The sequence below is a fragment of the Asparagus officinalis genome, chromosome 9 (assembly GCF_001876935.1).
Source record: "Asparagus officinalis chromosome 9, Aspof.V1, whole genome shotgun sequence".
NCBI lineage: Eukaryota > Viridiplantae > Streptophyta > Magnoliopsida > Asparagales > Asparagaceae > Asparagus > Asparagus officinalis.
Genome location: NC_033802.1, coordinates 928,666 through 955,479, shown reverse-complemented (window position 1 = coordinate 955,479; position 26,814 = coordinate 928,666). Strand labels below are relative to the sequence as shown.

The 26,814-nt window shown below is 43.4% G+C and overlaps 1 protein-coding gene across 1 annotated transcript; it reads right to left on the bottom strand.

Annotated features, from left to right (window-relative positions):
- LOC109824107 (beta-fructofuranosidase, insoluble isoenzyme 4-like) lies at positions 526–26,774 on the bottom strand. The gene is made up of 6 exons (XM_020390630.1): positions 26,682–26,774; positions 23,821–24,019; positions 20,137–20,942; positions 19,738–19,896; positions 19,422–19,663; positions 526–595 (listed from the first exon to the last, which is right to left on the bottom strand). Exons 1-6 carry the CDS (start codon positions 26,772–26,774, stop codon positions 526–528), a joined length of 1,569 nt encoding a protein of 522 aa, XP_020246219.1.

The window sequence follows — 26,814 nt, the reverse complement described above, 5'->3', positions numbered from 1 at the left end:
TCCTCGTATTTCGCTTGATCAAACTCTACGACGAGAGTTTCTACAGTCGTTCCCATGAGGTGGACGTCGGACTGAGCCACCACTTCATCGTCGGAAAAGCTAGTCCCCAGCGGAGTCGCCATCTTTTGTATATAAGGAAAATTGCAAAGAAGAGAATAAAGAAAATTTGACTTTGATTCCTTTGATCTCGGTTACAATTTGATTACAAAAGAGAGGAAAACGAATTTGGTTTTCCCCTTTGTTTAAAACTGGGTTCTTCTTGGCAGCGATGGAGTGCTTCCTTCGATTGATTGCGTCGAACTTGCTCTCCGTTGACGATCCGACCGTCTTTATCTCGTGGGAACGATGAACTTTCGTGGAAAGTTTTATGAATAACTCTGAATGAGTTTAAGAACTCTGAACGAGTTTGAACTCTGTGAATAGAGTTGTTGGAACCGAAAATTCGGTTAAAGATCAAGCTGTTTTTCTGTTGTCGAAGAATCCTCTCAGATTTGATCTTCTGAGTTTGATTCAAAAATCCTATCTCTAAGGATTTCGTTGCTGCTGAATCTCCAAGCCAGAGTGGTTTTCAACGAGCCAGCCAATAGCCTCTGATCTGAGCCCAGAGAAAATCCAATCAACCCCTTAACTCAGTTGAGTTCGTTGAGTTTTTATAGGGGGATAGGAGATTGTAACTGACTCCTATATCCGCTCCTACGTGGGCGAAAATCCCTCAGAACGTGGGATAAACGGTTTTGGAACCGTTCGACTTATGTTTGAATAAGTCAAACGCCCATTCTGGCGTTTAGAACTCAACTTCGTGTTCTTTGAATTGAGACGCGAAGTTGGGTGTTAGCTGAACACCATTGAACGCGAGGGTCGCTCGCGTTTGGCTTGTGCATTGTCGACGCGAGGGTCGCTGTTGGTTGAACACCATTGAACGCGAGGGTCGCTCACGTTTGGCTTGTGCATTGTCGACGCGAGGGTCGCTGTTGGTTGAACACCATTGAACGCGAGGGTCGCTCACGTTTGGCTTGTGCCTTGATGACGCGAGGGTCACTGTTGGTTGAACACCATTAAACGCGAGGGTCGCTCACGTTTGGCTTGTGCCTTGTTGACGCGAGGGTCGCTGTCATTTCCAAATTGGTGACGCGGGGATGACATCCACGTTTTAGAAGGAGCCATTTGACTTGTAACTTCTTCTGTAGAGCGTTGCAAGGACCGTTGTTCAATAATCCTAGCTTTAGCTGTTGTGGGGTGTGAAAGCCGTCAGATTGTAACTTTCACTGTAGATTGTGAAGACTGCTGCATAGAATTTTCATCAATCCATCAGGAGTGTCGTTGAATTGTAACTCTTCTCGATCTATGTGAAAAGCCCTCCATTCGCAACTTTCGTTCACCGACCCGAAAACTATTTGATTGTAGCTTTCGTTGTAGGAGCTAGACGGGAATCAACATCCATAGTGTCTTAAAGATGAATATTTGCCCACAGCTCTCTACCAAGCAACTCACCAACTGAGTCCAACCTTTTATTTCTGAAATCGTCCCACTGCTCATCAGCATCTCTAATAGTTGTTATGATATTAGCCATGCTGTTGTCACAGCCATCAAGATCAATCATCTCAGAAGTGAGGTCGCATTTGTGGCGATTGTGGAGTTGCGGATGCAGTGATTGGGAAGTCGTCTGATTGTGACCTCCGTTGTCGGAGCTTGTTTGAATAAGCTATCTATTGTGATTTTTAGACAGCCTACACCAAGTGAGGGCGAGTGGGGCATTAATGAAGATTTTATTTTAGCGTACTTGTCTGATGTCTCTCCTAAAAATGAACAAATAGAGAATGATTCTAGTGCAGGTACCAACCCATGGCACATACTGTGCACAGAGGCGTCACTCACCTTGCCAATCCGGTCATCCTTCGCTTCAGATGAAGAAGTGGAGGACGCACAGAAGGCTTTCTTCAAAGTCCCATCCAAAAGGAAAGGGCAGAAGCCGATCTGTTTTGGTAAAGTCAAACCCGAACAACTCAAACGAGCAAGTTCAGAGGAAGACGACGGAGTTCCCCAATTCCATTACCATGAACCCAATTCTATATACTTAATGAAACAAATGGGGTATAATTTTAATGAGAAACAGGGCTTGAACTTCAGGAAAGGAAGACGAACCCGATCCGGATGTCTCTCACTCCTGAAGGAAAACCTCCGGATTATTATCAAAAAACCGGAAGAGGAGTGGGTTACGTTACACCTCCCCCTGCTTCGGAAAACGAAACCAGTAATTACCTGCGTCACGACCATTCATCTGGAACATCTTCATACGAGTCCGACATCAGTGTTGGACCTTTCTTTAAAAACCTGTCTGTGAACATGGTTTCAACTAGTCATCCAGATGAAGACGCAGGGGGTGACGAGGAGTTGATGGAATCGACCAATGATTCTTGGATCAAACGCCTCAATATCTTGTGGGATATGCGATTCGAACAATGCGAACCACCCACTGAAGATAAAGTGATCCAGGTCAACATGGGAGATGAACATGATCCTAAGCCCATATTCATAGCTGAAGACTTGTCATCATCCGAAAAAGAGGACCTTATATCTCTCATCCGAGAATATCTAGATGTCTTCGCTTGGAACTATAAAGATATGCCTGGCCTTGACCCGAAGGTTGCCATGCACCGTCTCAACATTGATCCGGACGCAAAACCCGTTAAACAACAACAACGCAGGTTTCGTCCAGAGATCATGGAATCAATTGAGTCAGAAGTTAAAAAGCTTATAGACTCAGGTTTTGTTAGGGAAGAGCAGCACCCAGACTGGGTGGCCAACATTGTTCCAGTTCCCAAGAAAAACGGTAAGGTCCGGATATGCATTGATTTCCGCGATCTTAACCCTATCTTTATAGCTGAAGACCTATCATCATCCGAGAAGGAAGACCTTATATCTCTCATCCGAGAATATATAGATGTCTTCGCTTGGAATTATGAAGATATGCCTGGTCTTGACCCGAAGGTGGCCATGCACCGTCTCAACATCGATCCGGATGTAAAACCCGTTAAACAACAACAACGCAGGTTTCGTCCAGAGATCATGGAATCAATTGAGTCAGAAGTTAAAAAGCTTATAGACTCAGGTTTTGTTAGGGAAGAACAACACCCTGACTGGGTGGCCAACATCGTCCCAGTTCCTAAGAAGAACGGTAAAGTCCGGATATGTATCGATTTCCGCGATCTCAATGCCGCCTGTCCGAAAGATGAATTCCCACTCCCCATCACGGATGTTATGATTGACAACACCTGCGGATATGAAAGGATGTTCTTTATGGACGGGTTCTCCGGGTACAATCAGATCAAGATGTACCTGGACGACGAAAAGCATACTGCTTTTAGAACACCGCTGGGGGTATATTGCTACACAGTGATGCCCTTCGGTCTGAAGAATGCAAGTGCAACTTATCAACGTGCAATGAACACCATCTTCCATGAATACTTACGAAAGAAGATCGAGTGCTACGTTGATGACATAGCGGTAAAGAGCCAATGCAAAGATGATCATCTTGCAGATCTGAAGACAATGTTCGAAATCATGCGAGCACATCAGCTGAAGATGAATCCGACAAAATCATTTCTCGGAGTTTCAAGTGGAAAATTCTTGGGATTTATCGTTACCTCCAAGGGAATCTCTCTTGACCCAGAAAAAGTGCGTGCCATCCAAGACATGCCACCTCCGAAGAATCTCAAAGAGCTCAGAGGTTTGCAAGGCAGACTGGCCTACATTCGAAGATTCATATCAAATCTTTCAGGGCGCTGCCAACCTTTCTCTAAGCTCATGAAGAAAGGAATATCCTTTGTTTGGGATGCAGAGTGTCAAAGAGCATTCGAAGAGATTAAAAGATATTTAACTCAACCGCCAGTTCTCGTGGCCCCAATATCAGGAAAACCATTCCTGTTATATGTGAGGGCCATGGATCATTCTCTTGGTGCTTTGTTAGCTCAGAACAATGATCAAGGTCAAGAGCAAGCCATCTATTACCTGAGCAGGACTATGATGGGAGCCGAACATCGGACGAAGTCGCCGAAGCTTGCGCTACTCAAGAAGCTACGCAAGTGTGGAAGTTATTCTTCGATGGTGCATCCAGAGCAAATCCTCATGGAGCAATCACCGCGGGAGTAGGAGTAGTATTAATCTCTCCGAACAGCCATGTAATTCCCAGAGGATTCTCCTTAATCGAACCTTGCACTAACAACGTAGCCGAGTATAATGCTCTGCTATTAGGAATACAATTTGCTGAAGAACTCAATGTTCGACACCTTAAGGCTTACGGTGACTCCCAACTCATCGTTAATCAGGTCCGAGGAGAATACGAAGTTCGTCATGAGGATTTGATCCCGTACTACCTCGCAGTGCTAGAGCAAGCTCAAAAGCTCAAAAGTTCGAAGGTTTCTTCATCGAATATATACCACGAGCTCAGAATGCTTATGCAGATGCTCTAGCCTCCTTGGCAACCTCATTAGCATTGCCACCGAAGACTGAAACAACGATTCCAGTCGCGGGACGGAAACTATACTTTTCTAAAATTCCTACAGAAGAAAACTCAGACGAGACACCGTCAGGAGAAGTCTGTACAACCTCTATAGAGTTTGAATCCAGGGATTGGCGATTCTCGTACATCAACTATGCCGTATATGGAATTCTGCCAGAAGATCCTAAGGAAGCGGCCTCTATCAAACGAAAGGCCCTCCGATTCTATTACGACGCAGTCTCTCAAGTCCTGTATCGTAAATCGTATGATGGAGTTTTGCTTCGATGCCTCTCTCGGAAGGAAGCAAAAGAGGCCCTCAAGGAAGCTCACGGCGGAATGTGCGGAGCTCATCAGCCTGGAGCTAAATTAGGAGATCGCCTCCGACGCATCGGCTATTATTGGCCGAAGATGTTTTCAGACGCGGTTGACTATGCTAAACGTTGTCACGCGTGCCAAATTCATGGGGATTTCATCCACCAGGCGCCAGGAAATTTACACCCCACATCAGCGACTTGGCCATTCGAAATGTGGGGTATGGATATCGTCGGACCGATTTCCCCTCCGACGTCCAAGGGACACCGGTTCATTTTAGCCGTAACCGACTATTTCTCCAAATGAGCGGATGCAATCCCGTTAAAAGAAGTCAAGACTTCAAACGTAATCAAGTTCATCAAGCATCATGTTGTCTACCGTTTTGGAGTCCCGAGGCGAATAGTTCACGACAATGGGACACAATTCGTCGGCCTTGGGTTTCAGAGATTCTGTGATAAATTTAGAATCCAAAGTGTTGCATCCACGGCATATTATCCACCAGCAAATGGTCTTGCAGAAGCTTTTAACAAAACCATAGTGAAGCTTCTCAAAAAGTTTGTTTCTAAAAGCCGGCGCGATTGGGATGAAAGACTGGGTGAATGTCTTTGGGCTTATCGCACTACGGTAAGGACCTCTACAAGAGCCACACCTTTTTCGTTGGTATACGGCTGTGAGGCTGTATTGCCATTGGAAATCCAGATCCCTTCTCTGAGAGTCGCTATCACAACTGGACTAACAGAAGAAGAAAAGCATCAACGACGTCTGCAAGAACTTGAAGCCTTAGACGACAAGCGACTTCAAGCTCAACAACAGATCGAGTTGTATCAAGCCCGTATTTCCAAAGCCTACAACAAAAAGGTTAAGGAACGGATCTTCAAGAAAGGCGATCTAGTGTTGGCCAACAGACGACCCATGGTGATGACACACAAAACCAAAGGGAAGTTCAATCCTAAATGGGAAGGGCCCTTCGTAATAGAATCAGTCTATTCGAACGGAGCATACCGCCTCATCAATCAAGAAGGAGACAGGCTCATGATGCCAATTAATGGGAAGTTTCTCAAGAGATACTTCCCGTAAATCATGTAGCCCCCTAAACCCCAACCAAATCAGGCTGGGGGTTGCCTATTCATAGTGTAATTCTATCTTGTATTTCGTCATGTTAACACTACACCTCTGACGATTGTAATTTGATGGAATTATTCTGAATAAATGATAAAGGGAATTTCGATAACATTTGCATTATTTTCTATTGTCTTGAACCAGATTTCAATAAAAAGAGACGATAAAGAGCAAAAGTGATATCATTTTCATTCGATGTGGTTAATCCAAACACAAAATGAAAAAGATACAAAATTCCTTAATCAAAAACAGGTCAAGAGCTAAACATCAGGCTTCATTAACTTGAGGGTTTTTAGCCTAGACTTGAAGGCAGAGAGTTTCTCCCGGTGAGCCGCTCGAACTTGTTCCTCGATCTCCTTTCTGAGTTCTGCTTCAATAGGAAGAGTAGCAACAATGTCCTTACGAGTCTGCTCAGCTGCGTGGAGTGTACGGCAAAATTTCGTATAAATTTGGCCACTTTTATGCTCAAGCTCTTTTCTGACATCCTCGTAGTGGGCCAATTGAGCTTTCTTCTGGTCCAACTCGGCCTCTAATCGAGCGATAGTCTCTTCAATATCACGAATATCAGAAGCAACACGTTTGATTTTAGCATATGCTTTAGAGTGTCGCTTCCTTAAAGTTGATATACGGGCTATTTTATCAGATAGTTCCTTGCGAAGATTCCCTGGGTGATGCGCTCTCGAGATTATCGCCAAGGAAAGAGCCGGCTCCACTTCAGAATCTAAATTGGCGCGCTGTAACTCCCTGAAAGCTGTCAATTCTGCCATCAAAAGAGTGATCCCACCCTGGCAGTGCTCAGTCCAGGATGCATCCCCTTTGGCCTTGATGTCGTCCAAACATTGGCTCAAGATGGATTTACAGTCTTCAAGAGAAGCCCCCTCAACACTGATCATACCAATAATTGTTTGCATCCAACGTTCCAGTTCATCAATTGATTTCTTCAGAGCTCCTGAGCGTGGAGGAGGAAGAGTTGGATAGATTGGATCCGTATGATCATCCTGAACACGTGTTGGAGCAACTTCAGAAGAAGGACCCTCTTCAGCCCCATCGTCTTCAGGAACTGAGGGGATCGATTGAGGCATTTCGTCCTCTCCGTCAGTAGAACGCTCAACGAGCGCAGACTTCATCGCATCCCCCATTATTTTGGCCCTCTTGGAATTCTTGGCCATGACAGGTATCCGCTTACGGATTCTCCTGTCATACTCACCTTGCTCAGCAGCAGAAAGAGCTTCCTTACCCGATCTTAAAGAACGAGGTGTAGGAACGGGCTCTTCTGCAGGGATCTCCTCAGTGGTCTTTTCTTCAGGAGAATCATCAATTGGCTTTCCCTCTTCAATTCCCGTAGGAACCTCTTCTTCAGAAGGTTCTACGGTGGACAAGTCTTTAGGAGCTTCAACGGCTCCGGTCGCTTCCTGTTCACAAGATAGGTATTCTTCCATCCCTGGTAGACGAGTACTCGCAGAACCGCTCCGTGAACGATACAATTCCCGAATCTCGTTTATACATGAAGTATAAACGTCATACTCCGGAATCTGAGAAGCTTCGGCAAACCACTGGCGGAAATCCATAACAGCAGAGCAGCCGGGTGATGAATGGGGTAAAGTGAATTGCGCATGGGTTCCCCCGGCAGAGAAAAAGTACCATGCGCGAGCTCCTTCGCATAAATTCCCAATCTGAGCTAACGCCGGGTTAGGATTGCCAACATAGAGTTGGTCATATCCAAACTGTCTCGCGAACCGAGAAGGCATGTAAGGCTCGATTACGCACTTCTCCCGTGAGCGATAGACCAGGTAGCCCCAAACCACTGACAGAAATCCATAACAGTAGAACAGCCGGGTGGTGAGTTGGGTAAAGTGAATTGCGCATGGGTTCCCCCGGCGGAGAAGAAGTACCATGCACGAGCTCCTTCATACAAATTCCTAATCTGAGCTAACGCCGGGTTAGGATTACCAACATAGAGTTGGTCATACCCAAACTGTCTGGCGAACCGTGAAGGCATGTAAGGCTCGATTATGCACTTCTCCCGCGAGCGATAGACCAGGTAGCCCAACCTGATCATAAGAAGCCAGCTGAATGTACCCTCTTCCAAAGAAGACGAGCCTTCAAAAAGCAAATCCATGAAGCGAGCATCCTCCACATCAGCTCCGTCAAAGTTAGGAGCACAGCAGAAAACCCGGTAATTATCTTCCCGGGATAGAAGCTGTCGAGCCCTGACTATATAAGAACTAGTCCACGTGGCCGACTCCAATCTCTGTACGAAGGGAGTATAAGCATCATCCCCCTCATGCACTCCTGTCATCAAAGAAGGGCAATGCAACACGAACCAGGCCACTAAATATGTATACGGCATTGGTACACGTGGTTGAGGAGCTTTCCCAGTTTTCTTCTTAGTAGCTTTGACTCCCGAAGCACTGAGAAGTTCTGAAGTCAATACCCTCAGGCCGTTCTGGATACAGCCAACCATAGCAGTAAGGAGACTCACAGGTCTCCCATGCGCTAGTAAAACAGCTGGGTACACAACCTCAGCTAATATTGCTTCTATTGGTCTTGACGGTACCACACACCGCTTCAACCAAATCATGAAAAAGCCTGCAAGTAGAGCCGTGTCAGAGATAGGAACTGTGGCTTGGTAGTGGAAACTTTCAAATTCGACACCAGCTTCAAAATCATCCTCGGCATGCTCTGTCTTATAAGTAGCACTGGAGGCCATAATTCGAGCTTTGGCATCCTTATGAGAGATAACAGCAACGCGGGAAACGGCTACATCTTTTCGGTTTAAATTCCGAAAGAGGTATTCCGCCCACGTGGTATGCATGATGCCCCCTCCACTCATCCCAAAGACTTGGGCACATATGTGGAAGTGGCACTTCAATTCCCAGAAAGTAGTGTAAATTTCCGGGTGCGCCACCTTCAGTAGAGAAAGCTCCTCGGTGGTGGGGATAAACTCCTCGTAGGGCGTTTTTCCAAGCGGCAGCCCCGACACTGCCTGCATCTCATGAAGAGCAAAACCTAACTCTCCCTCTGCACGACTCCCCGTCGTGTAGCTAACACAGGAACTGTGAGACCCGATTGAGCGAGCGAGTCCTTAAGCTCTTCAAGAACAAAGTCAACCATGCGGGTCCACCACCCTCCTTCGCCAGAACAGACCCACCCAGGGGACCTGAACGCCTGGGTAGAGAATCCACCCTGAGTTGCAAGGAATTGGCGGATAAAAATGTTCGCTGGACGTGGCACCTCCGGAACCAGCTCTTTCTTCTCAAACAAACCAGGTTTTAACCCCTTGAGTTGTTCCCCGATTTGTGTACGAGCTCGTCGACCAAATCCAAGCGACACGTTCTCCTTCTCCTTTACTATGTCGAAGGTCAAACCCCGACGGCAGCTCACATTTAAAAAGTAGGAGAGAGGGTACATCCTCTTCATGTTTGGGAGAAATAAAGAGCGATTATCAGCTCTCCACAGCAGCTTCGAATCTTCCACATATGTGAGATGGTCATCGACTGGTATGCGATCTCCAAATATGAATGCTGGTTTGGGAAACTGGGCATGACCAACAGGGGTCTCCAAGTCCAAGTCAGTTATCAAAATCCTGAGAGTAGAGCATTGAGGGAATTTAATCATTTCCGCTCTTTCCGAATCAGGAAAAGTACATAATGGAATCCTATTCTGAAGACTAAATAATTCATTCGGGTCAGGTCCACCAATATATCCGAAATGGTGCTCTTGTGAAAGCGGCACGTTTGGGAAAAGCACTGCACAATCGAAAGCAGAAGTTAGCAGCTAGAAGCGAGCTATCGACATAAAGACATAGTCAGAAACACAAAGGGTTAAAGTCTCGTCCCCAACGCGAAGGTCAAACCTCGCGTCAGAAATCTCCAACGCTAAGGTCGAATCTCGCGTCAGAAGCCTCAAACGCGAGAGTCAACCTCGTGTTGAAAAACTTGAACGCGAGGGTCGAGACCCACATAGGATCCCAACCCCGCGTTTTCATTGAGTTAAAACGAGTCATCTTCCTCGTTATCAAGAACCCATCTAGGGTTTTCAGAGAACTTGCCAAGGAAAGTTATTTCAGTCAGCACTCACCACGACAGGGAGGCCCCTGCGGCGGCGACGTCGACGGCAAGGATCCCGCATGGACAAGAGCACTGCCGGCATTCTCAGCCGACGGCATGTCGGAAGTCGCTCCAATGACCTTCTTGGAGTTCGAACCCGTCCTCTGAGGCGCCATTGATGCAGTCGATCGAATGAAACTCCTTTGAACGAGTGAGAAGAAGCTCGTCGGAGATCTCGCCGTAATCAAACGAGAGTTCTCGTTCTTGGAAATAGCCGAAAGTCTTGAAAGTCAAGTGACTTTTGATATGACCACTCAGGTCTATTTATAACAGCCACCAAGCTGTTAAGATGGCACGGGATTCTAGGAGTGAATCCCAACCATCTCCAAAACGCGAAGCTCACAGTCGGCTAGCGCCACGAAGGACCGAACCTCACGTTCTGAATCCCAAACGCGAAGGTCACTTCAGCGTTATAATTCTTCTAAATGAAGAATTTACATTGGTGTCATCAAACACAACACTTTTTTCCTCAAAGTCATGAGCCCTCCCAACAGAGTGTTAGTCAAAACCTCTGTATCTCTTTAGCAGAATTTAAATTCTCATTGGGTTAATACTACACCCCAGAATCCACTTATCAATTCTCGTTAATAGAATGATAAGTCTCCAACTCATTGTCAATTTATTAGCTCTCCTCAGCAGAGCAATAAATAACTTGTTTTCAGTGGAGTAACAAACTTCCCCAAAATCCTACTCAAATCACAAGTATCACAATTCATCGCTCCGATGATAAAGAATATTCTGAGTGATATTCTCCAGAAACTTCCTGTTGAGATTAGGGAAACAGTTTAGACTCGTGTACCTATTGGAGTATTCAGGTTATTCTTAAGAATATTCTGAGTGATATTCTCCAGAAACTTCCTGTTGAGATTAGGGAAACAGTTTAGACTCGTGTACCTATTGGAGTATTCAGGTTATTCTTAAGAATATTCTGAGTGATATTCTCCAGAAACTTCCTGTTGAGATTAGGGAAACAGTTTAGACTCGTGTACCTATTGGAGTATTCAGGTTATTCTTAAGAATATTCTGAGTGATATTCTCCAGAAACTTCCTGTTGAGATTAGGGAAACAGTTTAGACTCGTGTACCTATTGGAGTATTCAGGTTATTCTTAAGAATATTCTGAGTGATATTCTCCAGAAACTTCCTGTTGAGATTAGGGAAACAGTTTAGACTCGTGTACCTATTGGAGTATTCAGGTTATTCTTAAGAATATTCTGAGTAATATTCTCCAGAAACTTCCTGTTGAGATTAGGGAAACAGTTTAGACTCGTGTTCCTATTGGAGTATTCAGGTTATTCTTAAGAATATTCTGAGTAATATTCTCCAGAAACTTCCTGTTGAGGGTAGGAAAACAGTTTAGACTCGTGTACCTAGTTGGAGTATTCAGGTTATTCTTAAGAATATTCTGAGTGATATTCTCCAGAAACTTCCTGTTGAGATTAGGGAAATAGTTTAGACTCGTATACCTATTGGAGTATTCTGGTCTCTTGTTTGTTGGTAGAGATGAACCCGGAATCGGAGAGGAAGAATTTTATATTCTATCTCCTGGTCTCTTGTTTGTTGGTAGAGATGAACCCGATGATGGAGAGGAAGAATTTTATATTCTATCTCCTGGTCTCTTGTTTGTTGGTAGAGATGAACCCGATGATGGAGAGGAAGAATTTTATATTCTATCTCCTGGTCTCTTGTTTGTTGGTAGAGATGAACCCGATAATGGAGAGGAAGAATTTTATATTCTGTCTCCTGGTCTCTTGTTTGTTGGTAGAGATGAACCCGATGATGGAGAGGAAGAATTTTATATTCTATCTCCTGGTCTCTTGTTTGTTGGTAGAGATGAACCCGATGATGGAGAGGAAGAATTTTATATTCTATCTCCTGGTCTCTTGTTTGTTGGTAGAGATGAACCCGATGATGGAGAGGAAGAATTTTATATTCTATCTCCTGGTCTCTTGTTTGTTGGTAGAGATGAACCCGATGATGGAGAGGAAGAATTTTATATTCTATCTCCTGGTCTCTTGTTTGTTGGTAGAGATGAACCCGATGATGGAGAGGAAGAATTTTATATTCTATCTCCTGGTCTCTTGTTTGTTGGTAGAGATAAACCCGATGATGGAGAGGAAGAATTTTATATTCTATCTCCTGGTCTCTTGTTTGTTGGTAGAGATGAACCCGGAATCGGAGAGGAAGAATTTTATATTCTATCTCCTGGTACAAAGGAAATTTAAATTGGGATTTCTATTCAGAGAATCTGAATAAGGTTTGATCAATTGAGATTGGAAGCAATCTTAACTTTTATAGTTTTGATTGCACAAATCGAAGCTGGACCTCTCGTTCATGGAAGGAATCGAAAGGGGATTTTGGTTTTGGTCCTAACTGTAGTAAGGTTTGACCAAGTTGGAGTTTTGAGACGATCCTAACTGTTTAAAGGTTTGATCGTTCAATTTGTGGACCTCTCGTTCATGGAACGAATCGAGAGGGGATTTTGGCTTTGGTCCTAACTGTTTAAAGGTTTGACCAAGATGGGAATTTGAGACGATCCTAACTGTTTAAAGGTTTGATCGTTCAATTTGTGGACCTCTCGTTCATGGAACGAATCGAGAGGGGATTTTGGCTTTGGTCCTAACTGTTTAAAGGTTTGACCAAGATGGGGATTTGAGACGATCCTAACTGTTTAAAGGTTTGATCGTTCAATTTGTGGACCTCTCGTTCATGGAACGAATCGAGAGGGGATTTTGGCTTTGGTCCTAACTGTTTAAAGGTTTGACCAAAGGAGGGTTTGAGAGGGAAGATTGATCCAACGAAGTGATCGAATCTCATCTCAGCAAATGAATATTCGGAAATCACCGTGGGGATGTAGTGTTTAACACTTTGTTTGTAATGATCGGGTTATTCCTAAGAAAATTACATATAGCATTCTTTCGGGAACTTCCGTTACATGAACCATCCACCCCCAGCTTTTTCTTGTGAAACTGAGTTTATCATTATGTTTAGCTATATGATCGGGTTATCCTTAAAAGTACCATGCATGGCATTCTTCAGGAACTTCCCGTGAAAGAAAGGAAATAGTTTAGACTCATATACCTGTTGGAGTATTAAGGAGCAGTTTATACTCGTATACTTTTCGGAGTGAGGGGAAACAGTTTATACTCGTGTACCCAATGGAGTTTTATGGTCGTCTTTACTCGACTTCTTTCGTCGTTATGACGCCGGAGTCAATTAGGGCTTGGATCTTGTTTTTGAGTCCAAAGCAAATCTCAGTGGGATGAAGAACCCTTCTGTGGTACGCACAGTAATTTGGATCCATAATCATTTTAGCACCATCCTGATCTTTAATAGGTGGTAGCTCGATTTTGTCATTAGCGAGGAGGTATTCCAAGATGGCTGGAGCTTCATCATCTTCGAAAGAATATTCCTTTTGAAACCTCGGATCGAGAGTCGCATTCTCAATGATTGCAGATGTCATTGGTTGGCCTCTCTCAGCTTTCTTTCTTTTAAGAAAGTGCTCAGCTTGTTCACCCCGAGATTTTAACTCCTTCCAAGTTGTGGATGGCACGACCCCCAGAGCTTCCAGGACATCGATGGAGAGGTTATTGTGGCATGTTTGCAGGATGAACTCCTCTGTAATAGGATCTCTGCAATTCATCGCCATGTTACGGAAACGCTTGACAAAATTGTCGACTGACTCTCCGTCTTTTTGCTTCTCATCCAAAAGAGTTCCGATTGACACTTCGGTGTCATCATCGAAGAAGTTGCTGAGGAACAAACTTTCCATGTCATCCCAGCAATTGATGCTCCCTGGCTTGAGCCGTCGGTACCAATCGAAGGCGGGCCCACGAAGGGTGCCAACGAATGACCGGATCATTAAGGCCTCGTTTCCAGAGATTATGCCCAAATGAGACTTGAAATAAATCAAGTGTTGAATCGGCGAACTCTTCCCTTCAAACGGTGTGAAGTTAATCAGATTGAATTTGGTCGGGTATGGTATTGAATCCCATTCCCTCGGATAAGGACATGGAATACCCGTCTTCTTAACTTCTTGAGCCGTCATCAAAGCATTGATTTTGTCTTCAAGTTTTTGCATTTTCCCGTCATCGTCTTCATTTCTTTCTGAATGATGTCGAGTAAAGATAATTGGACCACCCCCAGTGAGAGGTGCTATTGAACCACCCCCAATATCGTTATTGGGAGGATCCGTTAAACCACCCCCAGCGTTATTGTCATTGGGAGGTGTATCAGCCATAATGACTTCATCCACCTCTGGATCACTGTCCTCTACAACATTCCGAGTGTGGTGGCTGGATTCAAGTCGCTGATTGGACTCAGGAGGTTGAGGCTGTTGAGTTAACAGTTCTCTCATTTGTTGGATAGCCAACTTCATTTCTGTCTTCACTTCAGCTCTAATTTCTTCACGTTGTTTGGCTAGAGCTTCCTGAAGTATTTGAGTGAACTGATCAGCAGTGATTGTGAATACTTCTCTGATTTGTCCTGTGCTAGACATTGTATCATCAGAAGCGATTGCAGAATAAGTGTCCGAGAATTCATCCTCCGAGGACATTCCTTCTTGCATTCTCTTGTAGTCTCTGCGTCTGATAGCTCCTAATTGGAGTCGAGACATCCTTTGAGCAATTCTTGGATTGACTTTTCCTTTCGGGGAAAAGTCGGGATTTGAGTCACTTGAATGCTGTTTAGACTTTCTTCTATCAGCTACGTTGATGGTGACTTCAGGGAATTCATCATTTTGGGCAGCTGATTTTCTTTTGCGGAAATGTCTCAGCTTAGGCTTTGATAATGCAGAGACTTTTCGTGGGATGATTTCTCGTTTGAAACAGTCACATTCTGATAATGCTGTTTTGACGAGTCGTGCACAGGAACAACGAGAGTTTATCTCTCGAATAACTCTCTTTCGAAAATTATTCACAACCTCAATTTGATAATACGATTCATTGGTATGATTGCCAAAAAATCGTATCGTCTGTTGGTATGATCTCCCAGGTATGACGATATCATTTGGTGAATGCGTCTTCTTCTGGGAGTATAAAACCTTGTTGGCATTCTCAGGACAATTTATTTTTGTCTTTAAGCGATCCAAGGTTATGTCGGGAGTCGCACGTTTAGAACCACCCCCTTGTGGGTATGGAGTCTTAACGGGCTCCGAATGCTGATTTTGCATAAGTCCAGACTTTGGAATCCAAACTTGACGAAGTTTTGGTGATTCTTTGGTCACCATTTCCTTTCTCTTTTCTCGTCTTTGTTGTGAGAGAGCATGGGCATTAGCAGCTTTTGCACGACGTTTTTGTATACGTTCTTTGAGGGTCGAACGAGTCTTTTTGACAATAGTCCATTCATCCGTCGTTGTTTTAGCAGAGATACGAGTGATTGGTTGTTGAGACAACTGAACCACTCGATGTCTCCTCGACTCTAGGTCCGCGTGGTAACGAACCCCGTCGGTTTGTTCCAAGGCTTTAGCCATTTGGCGAGCACGGCGTTGACGTTGTCTCCGACGAGCTCTTTTCGTTAATGCCGGCGGGCTTTGATTCGATGACTCTTTAACTAGATAAGAGTCATTGTGAGTAGAGGTGTTGCGAGTAAAATCCTCAGCAACAATCAGGCGAGAGTCTTCATTTTGTGCCTTCTTTGGCATGCAACTCTTCCTCAATTGTGAGATCCTCTTGTACTTGCGAGATAATGAAGATCTTGAAGAGGATGATGAGAGATATTCCTCAAACTTGGTTTGGTCGAATTCGTATTCGACCATGGATTCAACTGGAATCTTGATCGGCTGCGACACGACGGTCTCGGCAGCGAGACCGTTGGCTCCCACTGTGGTCGCCAGCTTGTTTGCGTCAAAAGTTGGTTTCGTTGTGGAATTCATTATATCTTCGGTCGATTACAATAAATTCAAAAGAAATAGTCTTTTTATAAGACTTCTTTTACACAACAAAAGGAAAATTACAACTCTTGAGAAACAAACGCAGGACCGTTGTTTGGATCGCTGCTTGCGTGGGATCTTTGCCTGTGCCGGGAGCGCTTTGACTCGTGGACCACCAAATCACAGATTCTGATTGAACCGTGAGGGGTTTAATGATTCTTCCTTCGTTTATCGAAGTAAGAATTTGAAGCGAATATCTTATCGATGTAAGATGTTCACTCTTCCAAAGATCAAGTCTGAGCTTAGATCTCTAAGACTCGCTAGAAGCTTCTTGAGGATGTTTGTGAAGAAGGAAGACTCTCTCTCTTGCTCTAATTCACCAAAACTCAAGGCTCTCTGCTCTAATCTCTCTGGAAAATGCTCAGCCCCTGTCAATGATGGCCATAGGGGGGTATTTATAGCCTCCTTAGACGATAACTGAAGAAATAGCTGGTCAATAACTGTCTCTTTAGGCGCGGCAGCTGATGCTGTCGCGGCTAAAGGGCGCGACAGTCGACAATGTCGCGGCCAAAGGGCGCGGCAGTCGACACTGCCGCGGCTAAAGGGGCAGTTACACCCACGTTCATACGTGTTTGACCACGACTTTTAACCACCTTTTTCGTGGTTTAACTGCTTGTCCACGTCAGCACACGTTCTATTTCTGATACGCCGCCACGTAGACTTCACATAATCATCACATAACTACCTCGTAACCGCTGTAGCATCCCCTATAGTAGCCGCGGCACCATGGATTGCCGCGCCCAAGCCGCGGCACTATGAACTGCCGCGTCTTAGCCGCGGCACTATGAGCTGCCGCGCTGTAGCCGCGGCACCATGAGCTGCCGCGCCCACACGCTGTAGTTTGCATTGTTCTGTGAATTCACATTGTTTTGTGTTGATTCACAGATCCTTTTGCTTCCTTTGGGCTTGTATGATCTCCCATGACTTAGATACTGATGTTTTATCACCTTCTCTTTGTCTTGAGTGATATTTAGATGTCTGTAAGCATTTTTGACGTCTACAGATCCTTTTTTGTTTTTTGAAAATTATTATGATCCTTTTTTAATACTTGCAACCAAGTTCGTTTAAGCGTACCTCCAGGTCCACCTTATCATATTAACTATAATAATCTTATTTTTTTTTTTTAGGAAAATGATAAAGGCACACCCTCAACCACAACTCTAACCACACCCTCTCTCTCATTTGCTACAGTGCACCGGGCTCTACATGAGATTTTAAAATTTAAAATCCCATGTAGGGCCCGGTGCACTGTAGCAAATGAGAGAGGGGGTGTGGTTAGAGGTGTGCCTCTAGTGCCACCCTATTTTTCATACCACGTATATTCAACCCCATAAATTTATCTTCATTTATTAGTTACACCAGTCATTTTCCAGTCACATAACTGTTTGGGTCAAAAGTTGGTTTCGTTGTGGAATTCATTATATCTTCGGTCGATTACAATAAATTCAAAAGAAATAGTCTTTTTATAAGACTTCTTTTACACAACAAAAGGAAAATTACAACTCTTGAGAAACAAACGCAGGACCGTTGTTTGGATCGCTGCTTGCGTGGGATCTTTGCCTGTGCCGGGAGCGCTTTGACTCGTGGACCACCAAATCACAGATTCTGATTGAACCGTGAGGGGTTTAATGATTCTTCCTTCGTTTATCGAAGTAAGAATTTGAAGCGAATATCTTATCGATGTAAGATGTTCACTCTTCCAAAGATCAAGTCTGAGCTTAGATCTCTAGGACTCGCTAGAAGCTTCTTGAGGATGTTTGTGAAGAAGGAAGACTCTCTCTCTTGCTCTAATTCACCAAAACTCAAGGCTCTCTGCTCTAATCTCTCTAGAAAATGCTCCGCCCTTCTAAATGATGGCCATAGGGGGGTATTTATAGCCTCCTTAGACGATAACTGAAGAAATAGCTGGTCAATAACTGTCTCTTTAGGCGCGGCAGCTGATGCTGTCGCGGCTAAAGGGCGCGACAGTCGACACTGTCGCGGCCAAAGAGCGCGGCAGTCGACACTGCCGCGGCTAAAGGGGCAGTTACACCCACGTTCATACGTGTTTGAAACTGTTCTCCCACGACCTTTAACCACTTTTTTCGTGGTTTAACTGCCTGTCCACGTCAGCACACGTTCTATCTCTGATACGCCGCCACGTGGACTTCAAAAATCATCAGATAACTCCCTTATAACTGCCACAACATCCTTCTTTAACTGCCGCGGCACCATAGGTTGCAGCGGTTAAGCCGCGACACCATAGGCTGCCGCGCCTTAGCCGCGGCACCTTGGTCTGCCGCGCCTTAGCCGCGGCACCATGTCCTGCCGCGCCTTAGCCGCGGCACCATGTCCTGCCGCGCCGCCATATGTTGCTTGATGACGTGTATATTGTTCTTCTATATCGTCTTGAGTGGTGTTTGAATGTCTGTAAGCATTAGAGGTTCGTCTGAAGTACGAACGCGAGGTTCGTCTGAAGTACGAACGCGAGGTTCGTCTGAAGTTCGAACGCGAGGTTCGTCTGAAGTATGAACGCGAGGTTCATTAAAATTGAGCTTGACGCTCACCTGAGTTGAACGCGAGGTTCACCTTAGAACGAACGCGAGGTTCGTTAAAATTGAACGAACGCGAGGTTCGTTTGAGGTAACCACCTCCTTAATTGTCGCTATGAACCCTTAGGGTTTTAAATTGAAACCGCCGCCGACAAACCCAAAACAAACCTTTGATTTTTATTTTCAAAACAGATCCAGAATTGGAAAAAATTGAAGAAAAAATCAAAGAAAAATTTTTCAGTTACTGTTCATCCGGGAAAAAACTTTACTGTTCATCCGAACAAAAATTTTTGTTACTGTTCACCGAACATTACTGTTCATCCGAACCCAAAAAATGAATCTTTAACCAGAGATTTAAGATCAAAAACCCAATAAAACTTAAATCCCTAAGAATTAATCAAGGTGGCTCTGATACCACTTGTTAGATCTACATCATAAAACTTGAGATCTAAAACCATATAGCCATGATTAATTCAAAGAGATTAACAAGGATCTAAAAAAGCGGAAGCTTATACCTGAATGCATTGCTTGATCTTGATTTTGGGTTTTGGATCTTCTAACCTTAGGGTTTTCTCCTTAGCCGAATTTCTCTCTTAGATGGGGGTGAAGAGAATTAGAGAATGTAACCCTAGGTTAGGGACCATAACCCCTTATTTATAGATGTTGTACTTTTGTAATTTAGCCCCTCAATAAATCACAATTACAACCTGGTATCTGCACATATAACCCCATGACTTATTTAAATACCAAATTAACCCAACTTAATTGATCACTTTAGTGGGTTATCCTGAAAGATAGCAATACACATTGATTAATCATATGTGCCCACAAATAGATTTATTAGATTAAATCCAACAGGAGAAAGAGATTGTTATTATTGTTTTGAAAAAAATGGTAATCTGACAATTTCTACATATATCGTACCTTCTCTGATCTGAGCACATAAGGACCTTGTAACCTTCGCCAGAGTCGAAAATTCTGAAAGAAATAGCTGTATATTCCTTTAAATCGCTCGAAGCCAACACGAATAGCCCGAAAGGGCCAATCTTTCCCTGAACCGAAGAGCCTTTGTCACGACAAAGCATTGCCGGGTCTAAAATCCAATTGGCATCGAAAGGCTCCGCCGTCTTCAGGTTTGGCAACTCAAATTCTGCTTCAACGTCTACCTGTAATTAATTTCTCACATTGTCAACGAAGGCGTAACAAGATAACACGCTCATAAAATTGACTTAACACTGACCTCGGAGGCTTTTAGTCCTTTGACCTCAACTAGATCCCCCGTCTTGAGCTCAACTCCACGCAAATCTGTTTGTTTTCCTCTGAGTGATTCAAGCTCTTGAACAGGCCACTGCACAAGCTGTTTCATGTTGGTATCTAAAGTAACAACCCTCGGGACAGTCTGCCTCGCATACAATGAAAATTATGAAAAATGAGTAACACAGTCCTTCACTATATTTAGAAATATATGACTATCCATACCCACATCATGGAGATATATCGATCAATGCGCATTTTAATGTATAACTCAAGTAGGATATTAATTTAGTAAACTTTTACCAACATGGGGTTTGCTTATTAATTATGCAGAAGACAACATTTGGGGGTCAATTCCCGAGAGCAAGCATATATGGTTGCGTACCTGGATACCGGACCACCCTTTTGCTACATCGTCAGCTGCGCTATCGGATTCATTCAGCCACCCCCACAAGATCCTTCGCTGCTTCTTGTCGTCGAAGAACGTCTTCGACGCGTAAAACTTCCCGTAGTCGTACCTCCGCCACATTCTGTAGTCGTCGTCCTCCGTGTCATCGGGCACGAACGTATCTCTCTCCTCGTCATATGCTCCCAGCATGTAGTGATCAGACTGATCAGCCTCTCCCAAACTCATCTTCAGCACGTATTTCTCGCCCTCTCCCTTCAAGTAATAAAAGTCGGGACATTCCCACGTACCCGACCCGTTCGCGGCGAACAACGGGTTGTCAGTCCGAGCCCAGCGTACAAAATCTTTGCTCCTATATAGCAATGCCTGCCCCTTTAGCCCAACCTCAGCCCCGACTGCTACTCTCCAGAGCCCATCGTGTCCGAGCCAGCCAGTGGTCGGGTCGCGAAACTGGTTTGGATCGAGCCCGTCGACCGGTTCCATAACCGGGTTATAACCAGGTTTGATCCACTCACGAAGGAGCGGGTCGGATAAGTTTTTCGGGTACGCAAAGTTTTGGACCTGCCTCTTCTCCGCGTCACCGCCGGGGATCGTGGCGGACCCGCTCCAGCACCCGTTAACATCGAACGGGTCGGTAGGGGAGAGCGCTGGTTCGAGTCCCGTCCAATGGACGAGGTCAGTAGAGACCGAGTGACCCCATGTTATGTTTCCCCATATTGCAGCATACGGGTTGTATTGGTAGAATAAGTGGTAGATGCCGTTGTAGTACACTGGCCCGTTTGGATCTGACACAAGTAGATTCAAGCGAAACAGAGCTCAATATGTCTGAAGATAAAATTTGCCATCTGCATTAAAAACTTTGTGGTAATAGTTTTTGTTGTGATATTGTACTGATTGTAGTTCCGCTTCTTCTTTTTTTCCCACAAGGCTAGCTGCTACTATAAACATCTTAAGATTCTTAACTTCAAAAGGTTTTGGCCACACTTTAGGAAAGATGAAATGATGATTTTATGACATTTCAATATCATATGTACTTAAAGATTATTTATTTTTCTTTATGGTATCCCATCCTTTCTCTCAAAAAAAAGATTATTTATTTTACCATTTCTCCTGTATTTCCCGTCATCCAAACAATTTTTTGAAGGAAAGATTCCTCAAGGACCCAAAATATGGGACCAATAGAGAGGACAAGTGAGGTGTCCCCCCTCCTATTAGATAATGAGTTGGTCATCATTAATGATGACCAACTCATTATCCAATAGGAGGGGGAAACGATCAGCTTCGGTAAAACCTTGATATCTCCAAACCCAACCGATAGTAACTAATCTCCACCATTAAGAATTAAGACCAACGAGTCCTCCAAATTTCACACCGATCGGACAATAGATGAGTGTCCGATCGTCACACCAATCACATCTGCGTGAAAGAGACCTTTTTTCATCTTTCCTCTCAAACGAATTTATATCTTTACTCTCTAATTTTTGGCACACTGATTATTCACACTAATCAGAAGCTAATTAGTCAAAGTAGCCATCAAACTACATAGAAAACCGAGACACATTTTAATGAGTATTTTGGTTATCCAACCCAAACCAAAATACCATTTGGTTTCCTCCACTATGAGGAAAACCAACATGCCTTGGTCTCTAAATCATTATTTTGCTGGTATTCACCCATAAGAAAAACTTAATAATATGTGGATATGATATAGTTTATCATTAGAAAATGAACCTTCTATTTCGAATTTATACTTACAATCGCCCTTTTCGATATTAAAACGTTTTATGAAATGTCATATTTGACATTGCTCATATAATTCACGTGTCAGTACAAATTAGGAAGAATATGAGACATCTACTCGGCTCAAAGGGTTCTTCCTTCTCCCTTGGATTACCAGCTGGACCATTCCCACTGACGCTAGGGGCCCCACATGTGTTGGTCATTGTCTAGGGAACCGCTTTCCCTGTTTAATGAATTGGAATTGAATGACAAATTCTACATATTCAAAAAAGAAAAATTCCTCAAGGATCCAAAATATGGGACCAATAAATGGGACAAGTGAGGCGTCCCCCTCCTATTAGATAATGAGTTGGTCATCATTAATGATGACCAACTCATTATCCAATAGGAGGGGGACGCCTCACTTGTCCCATTTATTGGTCCCATATTTTGGATCCTTGAGGAATTTTTCTTTTTTGAATATGTAGAATTTGTCATTCAATTCCAATTCATTAAACAGGGAAAGCGGTTCCCTAGACAATGACCAACACATGTGGGGCCCCTAGCGTCAGTGGGAATGGTCCAGCTGGTAATCCAAGGGAGAAGGAAGAACCCTTTGAGCCGAGTAGATGTCTCATATTCTTCCTAATTTGTACTGACACGTGAATTATATGAGCAATGTCAAATATGACATTTCATAAAACGTTTTAATATCGAAAAGGGCGATTGTAAGTATAAATTCGAAATAGAAGGTTCATTTTCTAATGATAAACTATATCATATCCACATATTATTAAGTTTTTCTTATGGGTGAATACCAGCAAAATAATGATTTAGAGACCAAGGCATGTTGGTTTTCCTCATAGTGGAGGAAACCAAATGGTATTTTGGTTTGGGTTGGATAACCAAAATACTCATTAAAATGTGTCTCGGTTTTCTATGTAGTTTGATGGCTACTTTGACTAATTAGCTTCTGATTAGTGTGAATAATCAGTGTGCCAAAAATTAGAGAGTAAAGATATAAATTCGTTTGAGAGGAAAGATGAAAAAAGGTCTCTTTCACGCAGATGTGATTGGTGTGACGATCGGACACTCATCTATTGTCCGATCGGTGTGAAATTTGGAGGACTCGTTGGTCTTAATTCTTAATGGTGGAGATTAGTTACTATCGGTTGGGTTTGGAGATATCAAGGTTTTACCGAAGCTGATCGTTCTAGGGGTGCAAAGAACGTTTTCTTCTGCACTGTTCTGATCGTTTGGATAATCAGAGAGTGAATTCTTCTCTGACTGATCTGAAACTTTGAAGATATGTTTTAAACTTGTGGTTCTAGGATTTGAACAGTGAAGATTTGATTTGGTTACCGGAATCCTTGTGAACCGAGAGTTTTTCGTACAGCCTAAAATTTGGTTTTCTTGTTGTGGTCTCTTGCTGGAATTCGTTTGATTTGAGATTGGTTGTTGAACCTGGAATCTCTGTATTGTGTCTCTCGTTTGCGGAGAACGTAGAGTGGATGTTGTAATTAACCCAAAGTTTATTCATTATAGTGGATTTTTTGGCGGACTACGGTCCCGTGGTCTTTACTCCTCACGCTCGAGGGGGTTTTCCACGTTAAAAATCGATTGTCTCATTATTTCTGAATTGTTTGCTGCAGCGATTGTTATTTTGTTTTCTTCACAGGTTCTCGCAAGTAAGGGATTTGTTGTCTTGATCCCATCAAGGCAAACAGCTTTTAGAAATAATATTCTAGGTCTTTTCCCCCCTTTAACATAATTGAAGATGAAAAGGATAACTATGAAGATTCATGTTAACACAAGTGAACCAAAAGAATATGGTTCCTACACTAAGGTCTTTTTCAAGTGGACAAGTTTGAACTCAGAAAGCTGGAAAACATGATCCCTAACCGATAATATACATACATACATAACAAGAGATCATAAACATACCATTTATCCAATTGCGAAGAGGTTGGAAATGGTACGCAGTCCTGTACTGGGCGCTAACGATAGAATTCGTATCTGCACGTTCTGAATTTAGCAAACTCCGACGTGCAGCTTCAACGCAACTCCTCCTATCAACCGCAGAAGGCAGAAAGAAGAAGGATACAAGTATCCAAACCAAACCAGGTACCAGTGAACTAGCCATCTTGAAGAAGAGAAACAGAGGTCGATCAACTAGCTCACACAGCAGCAATTAAAGACTGGGGGAATCTACGTTTACACATGCTCACGCAATGAATATGACATGCATAATACTAAATAAACAATTAAATAAAGTTTCCATTAACGGGAGACTTCTTCACATGCATGGAATCTCTCATCATTTTCCTTAGTGGACTTTTAAAAGAAGTAGGACTGAGAACGGTAGCTTGTCTACTTCTGTGTACATGCAACTGGACTAAACCCTCGGTCGTGTCATTTTACACGTAGACCACTGTTTTATCCCGTCCAACTTGTTCTTTGTTCTTAGTCAATGATTCATGTTGAAGCTAATTAATTTTCAAGCCACAGATTATTACCTATGAAATTATCTCGCTTCCTCCACATTTACCTGCCGCGAACCGTGAATACTTGAGGGACTTCCAAGCAAACAGAAAGGAGAAGTTATATTGGGATCGTACTGTCGTGAATCATGATCACTTTGTTGGATTTTTTGACCAAAACTGTTTTCCAAAAACGAGTTTTCAAACTATATATTTATTAACTACTGGTATTTTTTGGAAATCATTAGTAGCGTAGTGGAAAGTAAAAGTTTTGGTGTTTCAAAAGGTCATGTAAGCCGAGAATTGTTTTTGATTTAAATAAATAAATCAATTAATCATTCATGAGTACTAGTGGGTCGTGGGCCAATGGGCCGGGGATGAGGCTAATCAGGCTGAGGCGCTAAGTGACGCTTTGTTAGGGACACTTTGCGCTTCGCACGAAGGCATCGGGGCTAGTTGGCTGCCACTTTGATCGCCACTCAGGGCGCTTCGCAGGTTGTTTCACAGCATGAGAACGAGCCTCATGTTTGCAGCGTGGGGCGAGCTTTGCGTTCGCAAGAGGGAACGAGACCCTCGCGTTCGCGAAAGGGAACGCGGCCCTCGCATTCGCAAGGCGTGACCATCGTGTTCGTGTGAGGGTACGAGAAATGCGACCCTCGTGTTCAGGCATTACTGCATACAGCAATTAAGTCATTTGTTGTTACAATCATAATTGTTATTATGATTTGTAATAGTCAATTTGACTGCGGATGACCCTCGAGCTGACCTTAGAGGCAAATAAATAGTGCTCATTGGGGTAGCTCTTGGTACATACGAAAAAACACACTGAAGTGTTCGAGCTGTACGTTGTGCTGCTGCTGCAGAGTTTGAAAGCGTGCAAGCTTTAGACTGTGCCCGAAGGAACTTGGCCCTGAATCGAAAAGTTTTTACAGATCGAAAGATCTTTGCATGAACCGAAAGGTTTTTACAGATCGATAGATCTTCCCCTGAACCGAAAGGTTTTGAACCGAAATGTTTTAATAGATCGAGGAGATCGTTGCCTTGACCGAAAGGTCTTCTAGATCAATGAGATCTTGACAATACTTAATTGGTTGGTGCACACCATTGTACTGTACTGCTGTTCCTGGAAACACTTTGGTCTTGAGATCCTTGCACCGGAATAGGCCAAATATTGCTTTAAGCACAGTGTTTTACAAACGCACATCAGCTAACTTGAAAAAGTTTTAAAATACAACACTACAGTTGCTTTCATTTATATCTGTTTCCTTGTAGATTTACCCGGCCACAGGCGCTAACACACTTTACGCCAACAGTAGGTGGGGTTGGCATATTGGCTGATCATATCGGCAAAGTGCCTGCACCGACTTAGGTATCTTGTATCCCAGCTGGTAGGGCTGTGGATAGGTAAGTGCCTGGACCTAGGCTTTGAGCGTAGCAGTCAAGTCTTCGAAAAACCAAAGTTTCATAAAATGTATTTTTTCTTCTCCACTTATTCTCATTTTTTAATTTGGTAGATATGATTCCGTGGACACGTATATAGTTCTTGGCATATTCACTAGTGGGGGATAGACCTACCCTATCCCTGGCCTACCCCCAAGCCTTAATTGCTTAGAACTGAGTATATATCTTGAGGAGGGGGAAATTAAAAAGGGAAAATACTAACTCATCGCAAACCTCGACATGCTGTTATGTCTGTGACACCCCTGGCAGCTGGGCACAAACATGTTATTTCTAATTCACGTGCAAAATTATTTTATATATATGCAGACAGTTTCATATTACTAGCTAGGTGGTCATGCGATAACGATATATGGGCTTTAATTTCCAAACGGTTAGAGTACTATATATATATCATCCACTTCCTCACCTGGGCTTTGTTGGGTCGAAACCAGTCAAATACCCAATATTGACACGATCGATTCTGAAATACTAATTATGATCACAACCAAGTCAATACATAATCCCATAAAGAGTTATAAATGGTTCAGTAGTGATGTTTTTTGTTTTTTATCCTTTAGAACTCCGTTCCATTGTGAATGCTCTGCTTTTGGTTTTTGTTAGAACTTATTATGATCTTCCCCTTGTTGGAGATCCATGGTTATGTACAGAGGGGTGTTGTTTTTCATTCTTTGTAGCTTCTGATATGGACTATAATACACACTCTTGGTTGGGGGTGTGTATTTTTTATATAACAACCATTTTTGATTAATTTAGCTGGCTGGATTTGGTAGTCCATCCTTTTTCTCATAAAAAAAATACATAATCCCATAAATATCTCGGCTGAATCTTAACACTTGATAAATTGGTGATAAATGGGATCTATACCAGTCTGTACATCAAAAGGTTTGCCATTAACTTGTGGAGGAGAAGTAATTTTCCAAGCTTCATATGCGCACATACATATTCTGCACCCTCCATTGCTGTAAAAGTCTATTAATTTACCGGTGAGATGTCCTCT